General features: G+C 56.3%; 8 protein-coding genes across 8 annotated transcripts; 6 read left to right on the forward strand and 2 right to left on the reverse strand.

Annotated features, from left to right (window-relative positions):
* Positions 1-17: 17 nt before the first annotated feature.
* On the reverse strand, positions 18-1062 carry BBK36DRAFT_1134089 (Diphthine synthase; the record flags this gene model as incomplete). Its single annotated transcript, XM_024892192.1, has 3 exons — positions 894-1062; positions 688-812; positions 18-619 (listed from the first exon to the last, which is right to left on the reverse strand). Exons 1-3 carry the CDS (start codon positions 1026-1028, stop codon positions 19-21), a joined length of 861 nt encoding a protein of 286 aa, XP_024754190.1. The 5' UTR covers positions 1029-1062.
* Positions 1063-1306: 244 nt separating this feature from the next.
* On the forward strand, positions 1307-2100 carry BBK36DRAFT_1107833 (hypothetical protein; the record flags this gene model as incomplete). The annotated part of the gene is made up of 2 exons (XM_024889301.1): positions 1307-1660; positions 1738-2100. The coding sequence occupies 2 exons, from the start codon at positions 1307-1309 to the stop codon at positions 2098-2100; spliced, it is 717 nt and encodes a 238-aa protein (XP_024754191.1).
* A 592-nt stretch (positions 2101-2692) lies between these two features.
* BBK36DRAFT_1137522 (ubiquitin-conjugating enzyme) lies at positions 2693-3346 on the forward strand (the record flags this gene model as incomplete). Its single annotated transcript, XM_024893168.1, has 2 exons — positions 2693-2858; positions 2982-3346. The coding sequence occupies 2 exons, from the start codon at positions 2693-2695 to the stop codon at positions 3344-3346; spliced, it is 531 nt and encodes a 176-aa protein (XP_024754192.1).
* Positions 3347-3679: 333 nt separating this feature from the next.
* On the reverse strand, positions 3680-5238 carry BBK36DRAFT_1175827 (glycosyltransferase family 33 protein; the record flags this gene model as incomplete). The annotated part of the gene is made up of 3 exons (XM_024895990.1): positions 3680-4646; positions 4700-4893; positions 4968-5238. 3 exons carry the CDS (start codon positions 5236-5238, stop codon positions 3681-3683), a joined length of 1431 nt encoding a protein of 476 aa, XP_024754193.1.
* A 1634-nt stretch (positions 5239-6872) lies between these two features.
* On the forward strand, positions 6873-8786 carry BBK36DRAFT_1175831 (hypothetical protein; the record flags this gene model as incomplete). Its single annotated transcript, XM_024895991.1, has 4 exons — positions 6873-7241; positions 7392-7685; positions 7745-7963; positions 8018-8786. The coding sequence occupies exons 1-4, from the start codon at positions 6904-6906 to the stop codon at positions 8784-8786; spliced, it is 1620 nt and encodes a 539-aa protein (XP_024754194.1). The 5' UTR covers positions 6873-6903.
* An 859-nt stretch (positions 8787-9645) lies between these two features.
* On the forward strand, positions 9646-9861 carry BBK36DRAFT_1089164 (hypothetical protein; the record flags this gene model as incomplete). Its single annotated transcript, XM_024888998.1, has 1 exon — positions 9646-9861. A coding segment is annotated over one exon (216 nt), but the record flags the coding sequence as incomplete, so codon positions are not given.
* Positions 9862-9975: 114 nt separating this feature from the next.
* BBK36DRAFT_1134092 (hypothetical protein) lies at positions 9976-11732 on the forward strand (the record flags this gene model as incomplete). Its single annotated transcript, XM_024892193.1, has 3 exons — positions 9976-10476; positions 10540-11485; positions 11710-11732. The coding sequence occupies 3 exons, from the start codon at positions 9976-9978 to the stop codon at positions 11730-11732; spliced, it is 1470 nt and encodes a 489-aa protein (XP_024754196.1).
* Positions 11733-12797: 1065 nt separating this feature from the next.
* Positions 12798-14431, forward strand: BBK36DRAFT_1155661 (hypothetical protein; the record flags this gene model as incomplete). The annotated part of the gene is made up of 2 exons (XM_024893850.1): positions 12798-12989; positions 14018-14431. The coding sequence occupies 2 exons, from the start codon at positions 12798-12800 to the stop codon at positions 14429-14431; spliced, it is 606 nt and encodes a 201-aa protein (XP_024754197.1).
* Positions 14432-14747: the final 316 nt, after the last annotated feature.

Raw genomic sequence — 14747 nt, forward strand, 5'->3', positions numbered from 1 at the left:
TATACGAACATTGCACGCTCACTGCTGTCCATATTCCTCCTTCCATATCCTGTCCCACTTCTCCTTATCAATAGCAAATTCCCGCACGTAGTCACGCTCTAAATCATGAGCTCTCTTGCCCAGCAGGACAAGGCTATGCAGGGGCGGTCCCAGCTCCTCATCGGCGGAGCACAGCTCTTCCAATGTCCCCGCGACGAACTTTTCCGTCTTGCCGCCAACGCGAGCGGCGCCAATGGCCAAGCTGTCCTTGGTGTAGACGCCCTCTTTGCGCTCCTCTTCGATCTCGAGCATCTGCTGCGCGCACTGCCCCACGGTCATGTATCGCGGAGGCTCGTAGATGAGTCGGCCCCTGGCCATGTTCTCCAGGCTCTGCTCCTTGACCTTGATGTCGACGAGAACCAAAGTGTGTAGCCCAATGCTGCGATTTTCCTTTATCCGGTCGTAAAAGGAGGAGGGCTTCCACGTGTCGGTGAAAAAGACCATGGAGACGGTCTGGCCAAAGTTGTAGAGCTGCAGGCCGCAGGCTCCGATGCCCGACAATATGGAGGCGTTGGGTACGGTTCGCACAGGGATCTTCAGCTCGCGGGCTCGGATGACGAGATCGGTATGTGTAGTCGCTCTGTAGTTGACGTTTCGTCAGTTACGCCATAGCATGGGAGGGCGGATCCAGTCGAGGGGAAAACAAACCCAAAGGGATCTCCGACAACGCAAAAGGCGACATCCTCGGTCTGCGCGTCCCTGAGAATCTCGTCGCTGTTGGACTCGACCATCTCACGGTCGGCAACAATGATGGGCCGGCCATAGTAGCTTTCCTACTTTGAGAGTCAGCCGTTAGCTGTTTTTGCCAAAAGATGAGCATCCGAGAAGAATGTCGTCGCATCCCGCGCGCATACCAAGACAGACTGGTCCACGAGCAGAATGCTGGTGTAAGCCTCAAGGTAGACCCGAGACGCCTTCTTGACCACCTCGAGGCCCTTGACGGTGATGTCCGTCTCGTCAGAGAGACCGAGTCCCACGAGGTACAGCATCTTGGCTCGATTGACACATGCGAAACCGTCGTTGCGATCGAAATGGAAAACTTGATCGGAGCCGATAGATTTAAGAAGCTGCCCCGCGGTGGGGTTGACGATTTCTTATCTTAGCGCCGGCGGATCCTTGTCTTGCCGCTGACTGTCAAAAAGCATCGACGATCCGGTTTTGGTGTCGCGTCAACAAAGCCTTTTAGCATCTGCCCGGTCTTTGCGCCGGTTCTCCTATCCTTTGTGCAATTCATATTCCAACAGCGCAAAATTATCCATCGTCAACCATGTCCGACTCCAAGAGCAAAAGCGCCTACGGACAGGCAGCGTCCGACACCGACTTCCGCAAGAATTGGGATCTCGACGAATATGCGGCCAAGGCAAAGGAACGCGAGCAAAAGGAGCGGGAAGAGGGCAAGGCGCGCTACGAGGCCAAGCTGGCCGGCAAGAAGTACCACAAGCCCGCGACGGGCAACGAGACCTACACATCGGCGCGGCGGAACATTATCGATGTCAGCGCGCAGGTTGGAAAGACGCAGCTGGTGCCTGCGGGAGCGGGCGTTGGCAAACGAGGGCGAGGCGCCGGGTTCTACTGCGAGGCGTGTGATCTTACGTTCAAGGATAACCTGCAATGGGTAGAGGTATGCATATTGGAATTTGGCAGACGATGGAGCAGCTTTGGTGGTGAAAGTTCAGTGCTGATTGAGTCATCGCGCAGCATTTGAATACGACGCAGCATCTGCTCAACACCGGGCAGACGACCGAAGTCAAGCGAGCGACGGTCGAAGAAGTGCACGCGCGAATCGAGTACTACATTCGTCGGAAAGAAGAGCTCGAGAAGGAAAAAGCCACGAGCTTACAAGACAGGCTGCAGCTGAGAGAAGAAGAGATGCAAAAGGAAGCGGAAGAGAAGAGGAAGAAGCGGAGAGAGGAGGCGGAGAAGAAGCGGCTGGAGAAGGAGCAGGCGGCCAAGGTGAAGACGGAGTACGGCGACGATGTGCGGATTGAGGGCGAGCACGATGAGGACGATATGATGGCGCAGATGGGCTTTACCGGGTTTGGGACGTCGAAGAAGAAGTGATTATTGGTAGAATGAGGTGGAGGGGGATGCATTGGATGATTATATGATACCCAGATTGGAAGAGTTTGGTTGATTGTTTGTGTATGAGGATTTACAAGTAACACGAGTCAGCAGCATCTGAGCTAGAGATCATGACCAAAATACAGTGAATAGACTGCAGATTGAGAGACAAACATGTTTGCTTGGTGATAGATAAACACTAACATGTACTCACTGCTTCGACAATATCAAATGTCACCGAATCGAAGCACTCTCCAAATTGCCGGCCATCCAGGTTCAGGCCTGCCGGGAGTCGTGTGCCCACCCCAACCAGTGCCGGAACAGCGGACCTGTAGCCCCGCAACCCCTCCAGCTCCAAAAGCCTCCCGCCAGACATTGACTGGGCTGGACTCGCCCTTCGGTCATCCATTCATCAATTTCACCATTACCATTATTAGCAAGCTCTGACGCCTGCATATCCATTTCCTCACGACCACATCCTCTCCTCTTCCCGCCGCCTGCCCGCCCCTCACTTTCCGCTGAGATATTATATATCAGATCCATTCAACACCCCCCTTCTTTACTGTCGGCCAGCTCGTAAAAGATCGATACCATGGCTTCAGCCGGTGCCGCCGCCGCGTCGCTGCTGAAGCGCCAGCTCAAGGAAATCCAGACGGGCAAAGATCTCCCGGGCATATCCTGCGGCCTCGTCAACGATAGCAACATGTTCGAGTGGGAGGTGATGCTCATGATCAACGACGACTGCAAATACTATGGCGGTGCGCATTCTCCCTATCTTCCCGCCCCTTTGCTATCCCTCCATTCACAACCGCCATCCCTCTCCCGTCAAGGATGGGATGAAATGGGAAGAACACAACAAGCTGACACGGTGGTTTTTCTAGGAGGCAACTTCCGCGCCCGCCTCGTCTTCCCCGAAAACTACCCGCACATGCCCCCGTCCCTGACCTTCCAGGACCCGATCCCCTTCCACCCCAACATCTACGAAAACGGCACCCTGTGCATCTCCATCCTGCACCCGCCCGAGGAAGACCAGTACGGGTACGAGTCCGCCGCCGAGCGCTGGAGCCCCGTGCAGACGCCCGAGACGATCCTCCTGAGCGTCATTAGCCTCTTCTACAGCCCCAACGAGGAGAGCCCGGCCAACGTCGAGGCGGCGCGGATGCTGCGCGAGGAGAAGGAGGGCAAGCACAAGGAGTATCGGAGGCGGTGTCGGAAGTGCGTGAGGGAGAGTTTGGGGGAGGACTGAGAAGTGCGGTGGGCTCGGGGGGGCAACTGTGTATGAGGGGTGAGGGGGAGAGAGAGAGAGAGTGTGCGTGTGAATGTATGATGGATTTCGCTTTTAGTATATTATAAAAGCGTGGATGGCGTTTGGTGAGGGACGGGATGGCCCTGATAGCTTGCATTACTTGGCGTCTTGCGTTGAGAGGCTGGGCAATGCTCGACACATTTGTTGCAGATTGACAGCGGTATGAACAAGAATGTTTTATCACTAGCGACAGAGAGTGCAGACGTATAGAGTCTTTGGGTTGACAGTTGTACGGAGAGGTATGTTCCGGTGCTCTTATCCTATCGAGCTCGGCCTATGTGTGCTTGTTGGGTACCCCTAACAGTGGCCCAACGACGCTGTCCCATTCTTCGTCCCACCGGCGCGAGCCCTCCTCAATGGCGCCCTTCTTCAACCTCGCAAGCTCCTCTGCGCCTTCAAGGCTCAACAGCCGCTTCAGAATCTCGGTGAGCTCTGCCACGGTCTCGAAGCCGCAGCCATTCTGCCCTTCCTTGACCAGCTCCCCGATGCTCTCGAAGCCAGCATATGCGGCCACGGGAAGACCCGCGCCAAACATGTCCACCACCTTCATCGGGAGATCCACCCCGGAGCTGGATTTGTGCAGGGAGATGCCGAGATCGGCCGCGGCGAGGAGCGAGGCGTAGTCTCGGTTGGAAAGCCAGGCGCTGAGGATTCGGATGCCGGGGAGTCTGCCGCCGTCCTGGAGCTCCTTGATCTTGTCAAGGTAGGCTTGTCTCTGTGGACCCTTGCCGGTGATGATGGCGAGAATGGGTGGAACGTCTTCTTGTTCTGAGGTTGGCGTCGCGTAGGCGACCAGTGCATCGAGCAGCATGCCAAAGTCTTCATCCGCTGTCCACGAGGTGCTGCTTACTATCAGACGAAGAGTGCCGTCAACAATATTCCTGGCGTGATTCTTAGTCTCTGCCAGGCGTGATAGGAACTCGAGTCGAGCTGTTGGAGAAACCATAGGCTGGAAAATCTCAGCTGGCCGGTCGTGAAGGGTGTAGACGGGGTTCTTGAGGTTGAATCGACCTCCGGCCACCAGCTGCTTCGTCATGGCGTCTGTGACTGCGAGGTTTGCGTTTCCTAGGTAACGCCCAAGTTTCATTTCGTAAAGCTTGTAAAAGGGCACAAGAGGCCGGAGAAGAGACTTTTGTGCCAGGATGGTGTGGCCATAGTTGTGCCAGTCGACAATGACTTTGCTACCGCGAGCCCAGGCGACAAACAGCGCCACGTGAAACGTCGGTATAGATGGTGGATTCTACAGACTTGTCAGAATGAGGTCGAGTGCGAGGCTCGTAGACTTGATGCTACCTGAATGATGATCCACTGAGCAGGAGGGGCAGTGTACATGAGCGTTGCAAACAAGGTCCAAAATTGCTGGATGACCTTGGAGGGGATGTTGAGGAAGAAAGGCAGCGTGCCCCAGGCAATCCATTCAGGCTGGGGAGCGAGAGGATAGACAGTCACGTTGGGATTGCCTATGAGATCGGGGTGTCTGGCGGTTTCTATAAGTCCAGAATGAACATCAGTGAGCCTCATGTTGGCGCAATCAACCTCTAATGCCATGTCGGTCTCTCACCCTTGTAACCGACAATGTCGACCTTCTTCCCGTGCTTGGCAACGCTCAGGGCGTGGTACTGCATTCGCGGGCTCCTGCCAATGTCGCCCACGACCAGAATCTGAATGTGTTCATCCTCTGGCTTCTCTGCTGGCTGGTAGCGGGTGGGAATCATGTCAAGGGATTTCTTGCCCAGCCACAGGGCGAAGCTCCAGACGTAGCCGAGAGCAATGACGGACAGGCCGCCGAGGACTGCGGAGAGAGCGAACGAGATGTAATATGTGGTCGACATTGTGGCTGTCCTGGCCTTGAATGAGCAGTGCGCTGTTGGCGAGAGAGACAGTGACAGCTGTCCTGACCACGGGGGTGATGAGGCTTGTTTCCGTTATGCCCTCACACGCAAGGCGCCTCGATGCAGAGATGGGAGTTCTGAGGGCGCGAAAAGCGCTGCATGAGGACACAAAGCGCAAGTTGGGCGCATCCACTGGCGGTGCCTTTTGGTGTTGACTTGCGAATATGATACGCTTCAAGCTGCTGCCAGCAAGCTACATGTAAGCTGGAGGTTTTGATAACGCCATTTGGTGACTTTCTGTGGCGCAGCAGCGAGGTTGCCGAGGGTGCCATGTGGCTGGTGAGGGCCCTGCCGTCATCGCATGAATCCCTGTCCATCTGCCCAAGCGCCACATGCAATGGAGATCGTGGGGATGGATCCGATGGCCAATCAGTGCCGCCGCGATGCACGACATTGGGTCCTTGCGAGTCTGGCCCGTGGGAAGAATATCCCGTGGGCGAGATCTGTCCAATTGTCGGGAGACTGTGTGCTTCTAGCCAGCTGCAGGTATGGATCGGGTAGGGTGAGCTTCATGGCTGAATTAAGGTGCTGCTAGGCGTCTTAGCATGGAGTTGACAACTCGGCTTGGGCCATCACGGGGCTGCGTTTAGGTTTCTACCGGCGTTGGGCTGCGGCTAAAAGAGAGAGAGAGTTCGCTCATACCTTACCCTTCATGTTTAGAGGCCCCGGTTGACGCCTTGACCGCCATCGTCATTCCTCCATCTCGACTTGAACAGACGGAATCTACTCGCTTGACCTCGACTCGACAAATCGGCCCCCTTTCCAGACCGCCTTCCCTGTTGCGTCACCGTGATTGCAGCGACTGATCAGCCTGATCGTACCTCATCTCGGATCCGATCTGTCTCAGCTGTTGTTGGGCACAAACCACCAATTTCTCTCTGCACTTGATGAAAATGCCCGTGCCCTCGCGCCTCCATTCGCCAAGTACCGTCACTCCGTCATCCCCCCCCAACGACACACACACCCGGACAGCCTCGAACCCAAGATGCAGCGGGTATCGCGCCCTGTCCTGCTCCTGGTGCGACGGTACCTGCCGCTAATCCCGCGCTGATAAGGTCGCTAGCGCCCTCGCTGGCCCTCGCTGGCCCTCACTGGCTGCTGCTGGATCCCCCCCCGAACAGCGCCTCCACGTGCCCCGCAACCCTCCTGAAGTCGGTCACTGCGGTGCTCGAATAGCGCACCTTGGCAGCTGCGCCAGCGGGAAGTATTTTTCTCGGTGCTGCGAGGCGAGGCGAGTCTGGTTCCAGGCCGTCCACACGCTCCTCTGCTCTTCTCTGCTCTCCCCTTATTCGGCCTACCCAGCTTGGCTCCATCCTCGCCTTGTCTTCCTTTCAACAATGCAAGCTGGGGGGAAGGGGAACTGACCCTGTCCTTCTTTCTTGGGCCTCACACATTCGCTCGCTGTCGCTACGAGATCGCCTTGATCGCGACCAATTGCTCCGTCTGGTCGCTTCACAGCGCTTGATGCGGCTGTCGCTGGTTGATCGCGAGACGCATCTTTCGTAAAGCGACGAGGCAGCGCGTTCGTTTGCGGCGTTTGGCCAATCACCGACTCGAATAGAAGCAGAATCTCCCGGCTCGACGACCACGAATCGACCCGAAACCATGGACACAATGGAAGCCACTTATCCCATGCCGTCGGCATTGCCGCACACGCACACGCACCGGGTTCACACGCAGTCCCAGCCGGCCTCGCTCAGCGCCTGGCGGATGACGGTATCGAGCGAGACGCTGCCCTCGCAGCTGGAGGACGACGAGGACCGAGGCCGGCATCATGACGACCATGACGGCCACGAACACGATCACGACCACGAGCACGGACACAACTACGACCACGGACACTCACACTCCAATTCCCACTCCCACGCCCGCTCCCAACCGCGCTCGCAGACCTACTCCATACCGCCGCCACTGCCTTCGCCCTCTCACTTGCACGCGCACTCGTTCAGCTTTCCCCGCCATGGCCACAGCAACTCGCAAGCCTCCAATGCCAGTTCTACCTCGCTATCAGAGAAACCGTCGGCAGGAGGAACGGGGAACTGGTCCCAAGCAAGGAGGAGCCGCTATACGCCCGAAGCTATTGACGAATTCAGTCACAACCACGATCACGACCACAGTCATGATCACGCTCACAGCCACCCCCACACGCACTCCCACGCCCACTCACACTCACACTCCCATTCGCATTCTCCTCATGGCCACGACCACGACCACGACCACGACCACGGCCACGGCCACGGCCATAGCCATAGCCACGAAGCCAGCCACAGCCATAGCTCTGAGCGGTCTCTGTTCACAAGGACAATCCTCCCCTACACGACTGGGTGGCCCATACTCTATTCCATCCTAGCCGAGAAAGACTCGAGGCGGATCTTCTACTTCATGTCGTACGTCTGCGCCCAATGACATGCTTGACTCGAGTGACTGTGACTGACTCCAGATACAGTCTCAACTTTGGTTTCATGATCATCCAGGCGTTTTACGGCTACGTCACCGACTCCTTGGGCCTTCTCAGTGACAGCATTCACATGTTTTTTGACTGCGTCGCCCTGCTCGTGGGATTGCTAGCGGCTGTCATGAGCAAGTGGCCCAAGAGCCAGCGATTTCCGTACGGCTTCGGAAAGGTCGAAACTCTGAGTGGCTTTGCCAATGGCATTCTCCTGATGTGGGTTTCCCACCGTTCTTCGTGATGATTATTGGTTCTGACTCTTCTCTTTAGGCTCCTCAGCGTTGAAATTGCGTTTGAGGCATTCGAACGCTTGTGGGAAGGGACACAGACGAAGCGGCTTGGCGAGCTCTTCGTCGTGAGCACCCTTGGCTTACTTGTAAATCTGGTTGGCATGATGGCGTTCGGACACCACCACCACGGCCATGATCACGGCCACAGCCATGGCCATTCTCACGGTGAAAAGCATGACCATGGCTGTGGTTCCCATGCAGGCCACGACCACAACCACCACCACGGGCATGGACACGACCACGACAACGAGAATATGCGAGGCATCTACCTGCATGTTTTGGCAGACACTTTGGGCAGCGTGTCCGTCATTGTGTCCACCGTGCTGACAAGCTTCTGGGGATGGGCCGGGTGGGACCCGCTGGCTTCCTGCTTCATTGCGGCCCTCATCTTTTTGTCGGCGCAGCCGCTCGTGTTCTCATCAGCAAGGCGGCTTCTCTTGACTGTTCCCGAGGGCGTCGAATACAACCTTCGGAACGTCCTTGCGGGCATTGGACAGCAGCGAGGCGTCGTGAGCTACTCAACGCCCAAGTTCTGGATGGACGACTACGGAGGCGACCGGTTACTGGGAATTGTTCACGTCACGGTGGCCCGCGGCGCTGCTCTGGAGGACACCAAGGACCGCGTTCGAGAGTATTTGCTGAAGGAGGGCGTCGATGCCGTTATCCAGGTAGAAAGAGACGGCGATAATGGGTGCTGGTGTTCTCGAGGACGGGCCATAAATCCTCCGCAGACGTCGAAGCAATTCTAGGTGAAGGGCATCCTGCTTTGCGTGCCGAACGGCAGACGGCCTGGAAACGTACCCAGACGATTCCGCAGCTCTGCCACGGGGAAGAAAGACAGAACAAAGAGCAGCAGATTACCCAGCAGTACACGTTAACATGGTGAAGTCGCATCTCAGGGCACGGCTTGCTTGGTTACCCTCGGTGCTTTGGAAGGGGATTGGCCACGTTTTCTGAATAATTAGTAGAGCGAGAAGCTTGGCGTATTGGTGCGAGTCATGGGTTTTGCTCGGGTCGCGATTTGGAATACGTTTTGGCATATGCTACTTGCTTGGATGTCTGGCGACGGAGTCTTGGCCACCCGACTGTAAGGGATTATTGATAGCAAATCGAATCATTAGCTTGTAACATGGTGTGGTTTATAGCACAGTTGGTGATAAACGCAGCTGTTCTGTGATGCTCCGGCAGTTACACGGAGGCGTATGTAAGCACACAGCTCAGCCCCGGATCAATGACTCCTGGGGTAGTAGAGGGGCCATGAGGGGTAGGAACACATACATATGCAGGCAGCAAGAGGAGGCATGACATCCCAGCCTACATACCTACATACATACATACCTTGTCTTATAACCCCCTTCACCTTGCCATTGCAGCGGACATTGTACATGGGCATATGCCTCTTGTGCATGAGACGCGCGCCTCGTATCCAATGAGTAAGTAAAAGAACGAGCCCACAACACGCACAGGGCTAATACATGGCGTATGTTGACCAGCTTCCACCGACAAGGTAAGAAAGATGCTCTTCTTCACCTCTCTCCCCAAAGAAGACGGGCCCGGATTTTGCATAGCGAAAACGAACTACTGACTATGCGATGGTGAAATACGTAGACGGGCTGTCAGCTCTGCGGCGTCACGTTCAACATCAACCGGCTCCGGACCCACAGCGAGCCCCGGAGCGCCGCCTGGGGCAATTCGTACGTCAGCAGGCACAAGGGCCGGGACTGGGTCGCCGTGACGGGGGGCGACGCGGCGGAGTGCCCGGATGGCGGGTGCGCGGCGGTGTATCGGGGGAGGCCGCCTGGGGAGCTGCAGTTTTGCTTGAGGCTGTATGAGGAGGATGCGGATGATGCTACGTATGTGCCTGAGAGCGATGATGAGGAGGATGATGATGAGCCCTTGGAGTATGATGAGGACGCGGAGGAGGTTGGGGATGTGGTGATGGGGGAGGTGCCTGGTTCTGAGATATACGGAGACTCGGATTCCGATTTGGAGGAGGATCGTTGGTTCTTCACGTCCAATGGACTCGATCCTCAGCCAGAGTACGACACGGATTTCATGCCGCTAAGTGCGCCGTACGATCCAGACGGCGGAGCAAAAGACGACGACATCGGCGTGGACATGCACATCATGGCGCTCCCGACGGCTCGCAGATATGAGCACGTGGCTGGCCCTGGCTGCTGCAACACTCGAGGGTACCACGGAGATCGACTCTCTCTTGACGAGATGATGGACTGCCATACCGTGCAGGGACTCTACAAGAAGACGGAGGACTGGACGCCGAGCGGCGACGACATGGACTTTGAGAGGGAATCAAAACAGTACCATCTTACGGGGCTTTCGGACTGCATGCCGCCTAACGGGGGCGACGTGAGGTGCGCGCCGATCCGCGGGGGCGCGGACTGGTTCCATGCGTCTAATCTCAGCGATACATGGAAAGATGTACGTGGTGGTTCTTTTTGCTTCTACGAGGCATGCGTGTGAGTGGCTGACGAGAACTTTTAGCTGTTTGGATGGGGGACCTATGTCCTCCCGTTTCACCCTACGTGTTTCGAAATCTTCATCAGGATAAGCAAGCAGCGCATGGGCACGGTCAGCCTCGACTCGCTCATGAAGCTCGAGTGCAACGGCTCCCGCAACATGTTTGGCACGCGGCATCCCGACGTCGTCGATGCCCGCAACAGGGGCTGGAAGTGGGCCTGCCTGCTCGGGTCCGAGTATTTGGCTGCGAATCCCATCTTCATCCCCGGCTTTAGGGAGATTTGCGAGGCTGCCGTCTCGGACGCGGAGGACTTTGATAGTCGAGGGAGTCCGTTCCCGGAGCGGATGGAGGAGCAGGAGGAGGACGACGACGAACGAGAGGTTTCTGGGGATCCGTTTTGGAAGCTGCCTACTGAGTTGAAGCATGCGATTGCTTGGGGTCTCGATTCGAAGGACATTGCTGCGCTGCGGCTTGCGTCGAGAGCGTTTTGTCATCTCCCGATGACGCTGTGGCATACGCTTCTGGTTCGGGAGATGCCGTGGGTGTACGAAGCGTGGTGCGAGGACGCGACGCCGTATCCGTGGGCCATGGCGGACGCGTCGTACCTGAAGCAGAAGCGAGAGCTAGAGGAGGCATACACCGCCGAACGACTGCGCAGAGCAGAGGTCTTGAGGACGACGGAGCCCGATTTCTATGCCATCTGGGAGGAAAACGAGCCCAAGACTCCAGCCGTGCCGCCGGAGCTGGAAGCACAGAGGGAGGCGTTTGTGGAGAAGAAGAGGGCGATGATGCCCGTGAGGCTGCCGAGGGATAAGACGAACTGGCATCAGCTGTATACGGAGATTAAGAGGAATGAGGGGAAGCTGAAGGGGTTGAGGAATAGGAAGCGGATATGGAGCGGTGTGGAGGAGATTGTGTCGAATGTGAAGAGGCGCTGGGAGGATTCGATGGAGAAGACTTCTGAGGATGGTGATTATGATGATGATAGTGATGATTGGGAAGGGTGGTGATGATGATGATTACGATGAATGGGAAGGGTCTGTTCCGGGCTATACCCCGGAGTCTGTTCCGGATGTATATTACTATTTCTGAATTGAAGCAATCGTCATGTTGTCTGAATGAAACAAACGGAGGATTTGGCTTGACATGTGATTGCTTGCTAGTACTAGTAGTACTACTATCGTACACATGAGCAAATGACAGAACGTGGGGTTGACATGAAGTCTGGCCCCGCTTCTTCCTGTTACCCCACGGGCGGGCTTGGGGGGGCCTTCGGCAAGATGGGATCCCAGGCCGAGGTACCGGTACTTGTGCAGGCAAGAACCTGAAGCGTACCGTACCTTATCCAAGGTAATCGCTCGTAGATCAGGACCCTCAAGCTGGAGCCAAGGGTACTGATCACTTTTCACAACGGGTTCTTCCATTCTGCCCGAGTGTAGACGGTAGTTTCCGTCAATGTTCTTGAAAAGGCCGGCTGTCACGCGGGGGCCCGTGGCTTGGTGGCGCCTTTTTGGAGCCGGAGCAACGAGCCGAGGTTCGGGGCGGGACTGAGATGGGCTGGGCTTTGAGGGTCGTGGGCCCGGCGGTAATTGCATTAAGAGGGTTATTGTGATTCTGTTGTATGAATTTTTATTGCTATGGATGTGTGAAGAGAGATGCGCTTGTTGAGTAGTGAGACTTGTCGGTGGTGGTAAGTCCTCAGGATGTAACAGCTTGAAGGCAGTGTTGTGGTGTACAGTTGTTTGACATGTGCTTTCTGCTACCAAGGTGCACGTACCCAGTCCGGTATCCAGCAGAATCACAAGCGTTCGTCCATCGTGAAGAAGTAAAAAAGCCCCCAGGGAAGGGTGGGAAAAAAAGGAACAGCAGTCATACGGCACCATCACGAGGGTTTTATACAATCTCAAGCAAAAACATGGCTCCATAGGTCGTCAACATATTATTCTTGTGTTTTGTAATGTGAACATCCCTCCGACCGAACAGGTTCCTTCTCTCCGTTCGCCCACAAGCTTGAGCTTGCTGGATGCGCGCTGCCCACCAGCGCTAATAATCGATCGCGGCCAGTACAGGTACTTGGCTCGCCTAACTGCATATAGCAAACAACGCATTATATCATCCTTGTCGCATCTTTCTCTTCCTCCTCCTGCTCAACCTCCCGCTACAACTCCAGCTCCAGCTCCGTCTTCGCTCTCCTTTTTTCCGCAGTCCCCTCTACTATCTCTTCTCTCTCCTCTCCTCTCCTCTCCTCCCTCCCTCCTCACTCCGCCAATCCACGCCCACAATGTCTTCGTCGCCATCACCAAGCTCCTCCTCCTCCTCCTCCCCCTCAGACGCAGTCTCCAAGCTCGCCGACAAGATCCCCTCCTCCGCCCACGAGGCCAAGGAGACCGCGCAGGCCGCCGCGCCCGCCGCCCAGTCCGCGCTCCTGTCGCAGCTGCGCGCCCTCGCGGCGGGCGGCTGCAGAGGCGTTGATGTATAACTTTACCAGTCCCATAAGCCGCGTTCCATTTCCTTTACTTCCCTTTTGCCGCTCAGTGCCCAGTCAGTTCTAGATTATAGTTGGGAAACTACTGCGGACTCTTTCAATATACCTGACCTAAAACACGCTCCCTTATCGTTCGTTCGTTCGCCCGCTTTAGTCCAACGTACCCCAAACGAACCCGAAAAGAAGCAGAAAGCTCGAAAAGCTTCTAATGAACGTGGTTAGCACCGGAGAAAAATAGAAGACCTCAAGAAAGCCAAACTATACATATACAAATAACCTCAAATAACTGCCGATGGGCGGATGCTCCCTCCTTCTCCGTATATATGGTTCCCAATAGCTAAGTCCCACTTAACAATCAAACCCCTAGACCCTCAAAGCTGAACTGATACTATCAAGGCATAGTGTACCACAATATTTCCACGTCTGTCTTACCGCTAGTTCTGGACCGCGTGAGTCTCAAACTAGTGTCGAGTGACGAAGAAACGAGTAATATATTCCGCACTACGGAGACTAGATGGTGACTATGACCTTACTACGGACTAAACTATACCGGTAACGAAGCGGAGACTACGCTCTTCTATTCGTAGATCAGATGTCTGCTTTACCTCATTAGTACCGACAGATTACAGGGAAAGGTCTGAGGAGTACTCTTGTATTTAGGTCGGGGGGATATATGAAAACAAGTAAGGGAGAGGAACAGAGGGGTTGGTAGGAAACATTGAGTTTTTGTAACGGTTACTATAGTGTTTTGTTTTTGCTGGGTTTTTTCAGTATAGTTTGTGGATTTGTTAGTAAAGCCGGGTTTGTAGAATAAGTATCGGACTACGCGGTTGAGGTGGGGGTTTTTGCAGCGGCGTAAGCGGCCGTGTCGTGCGCAGTCGCGTCCCGGCTTGGGTCCCTTCTTGCGGAACATTGGGGGGAATGGTATTTCGAGCGCTTACTGCGGGGGTTACCATTGTACGGGGAGGCGGCAGACGTTGGCGCTGAACTGGCATAGCTGCCCTTTGTGCCCCTAGGTGTACCGGTGCGGGCGCGGCCGTGGCCGCGTGCAGTGCCGGCACTCCGAGTCGACGGGGCACCCGAAGGGGCACTGCCCTAGGAACCCCGACTCGCGGAAGAACTACTGGAGCATGCGCCGCTTCATCCGCCGCGACGGGCCAGGCAGCGCCCGCTCGCACCGCTGCGACGGCGCCTTCTGCCTCGCGTCGGGCGGGAGCGCCATCTCGACCGCGTGCTGCAGCTCCGGCGGCGACATAAACCCGAAGAGCGGCCCGCGCTCGACGAAGACCGGGACCTGGACCTCCTATTGGAACTGCGCGAGTTTCCCCCGCCACTACCGGCAGTACCCCTACCGCCTCTCCTTCGGACGCCGCCGCTCGACCGGCCAGCTCTCCGGAAGCCCCGACTGCCCCCTCTGCCGCGGCTGCTAAACGAACGGCTCCAGCATCGGGGTCTTACTCTGCCGCTGATATGTGTGTATCGTGTGTTAAGAAGACAATCGGTCTCTAGTGCTAGCTCTTCCCCCCTACTCCTCGTTCCCTTCTTCTGTATGTGTACCCGCACTGCGGGTGGTCGCCGCGCGACTGCGGGCGCATGTCTGGGGAGGAGTCCGGTAGGGAGCGCTGGCTGAACGCGTGCTGCAGCTAACGCGAGCTCATCTGCGGCGCGAGCCGGCAGACGTCCGCGTGGAACTGCTCCAGTTTCCCCACCGGCTGCTGCTGCCGCGTCTGCGGCGGCTTCGGCGGC

Source organism: Trichoderma citrinoviride (assembly GCF_003025115.1).
Source record: "Trichoderma citrinoviride strain TUCIM 6016 unplaced genomic scaffold BBK36scaffold_1, whole genome shotgun sequence".
NCBI lineage: Eukaryota > Fungi > Ascomycota > Sordariomycetes > Hypocreales > Hypocreaceae > Trichoderma > Trichoderma citrinoviride.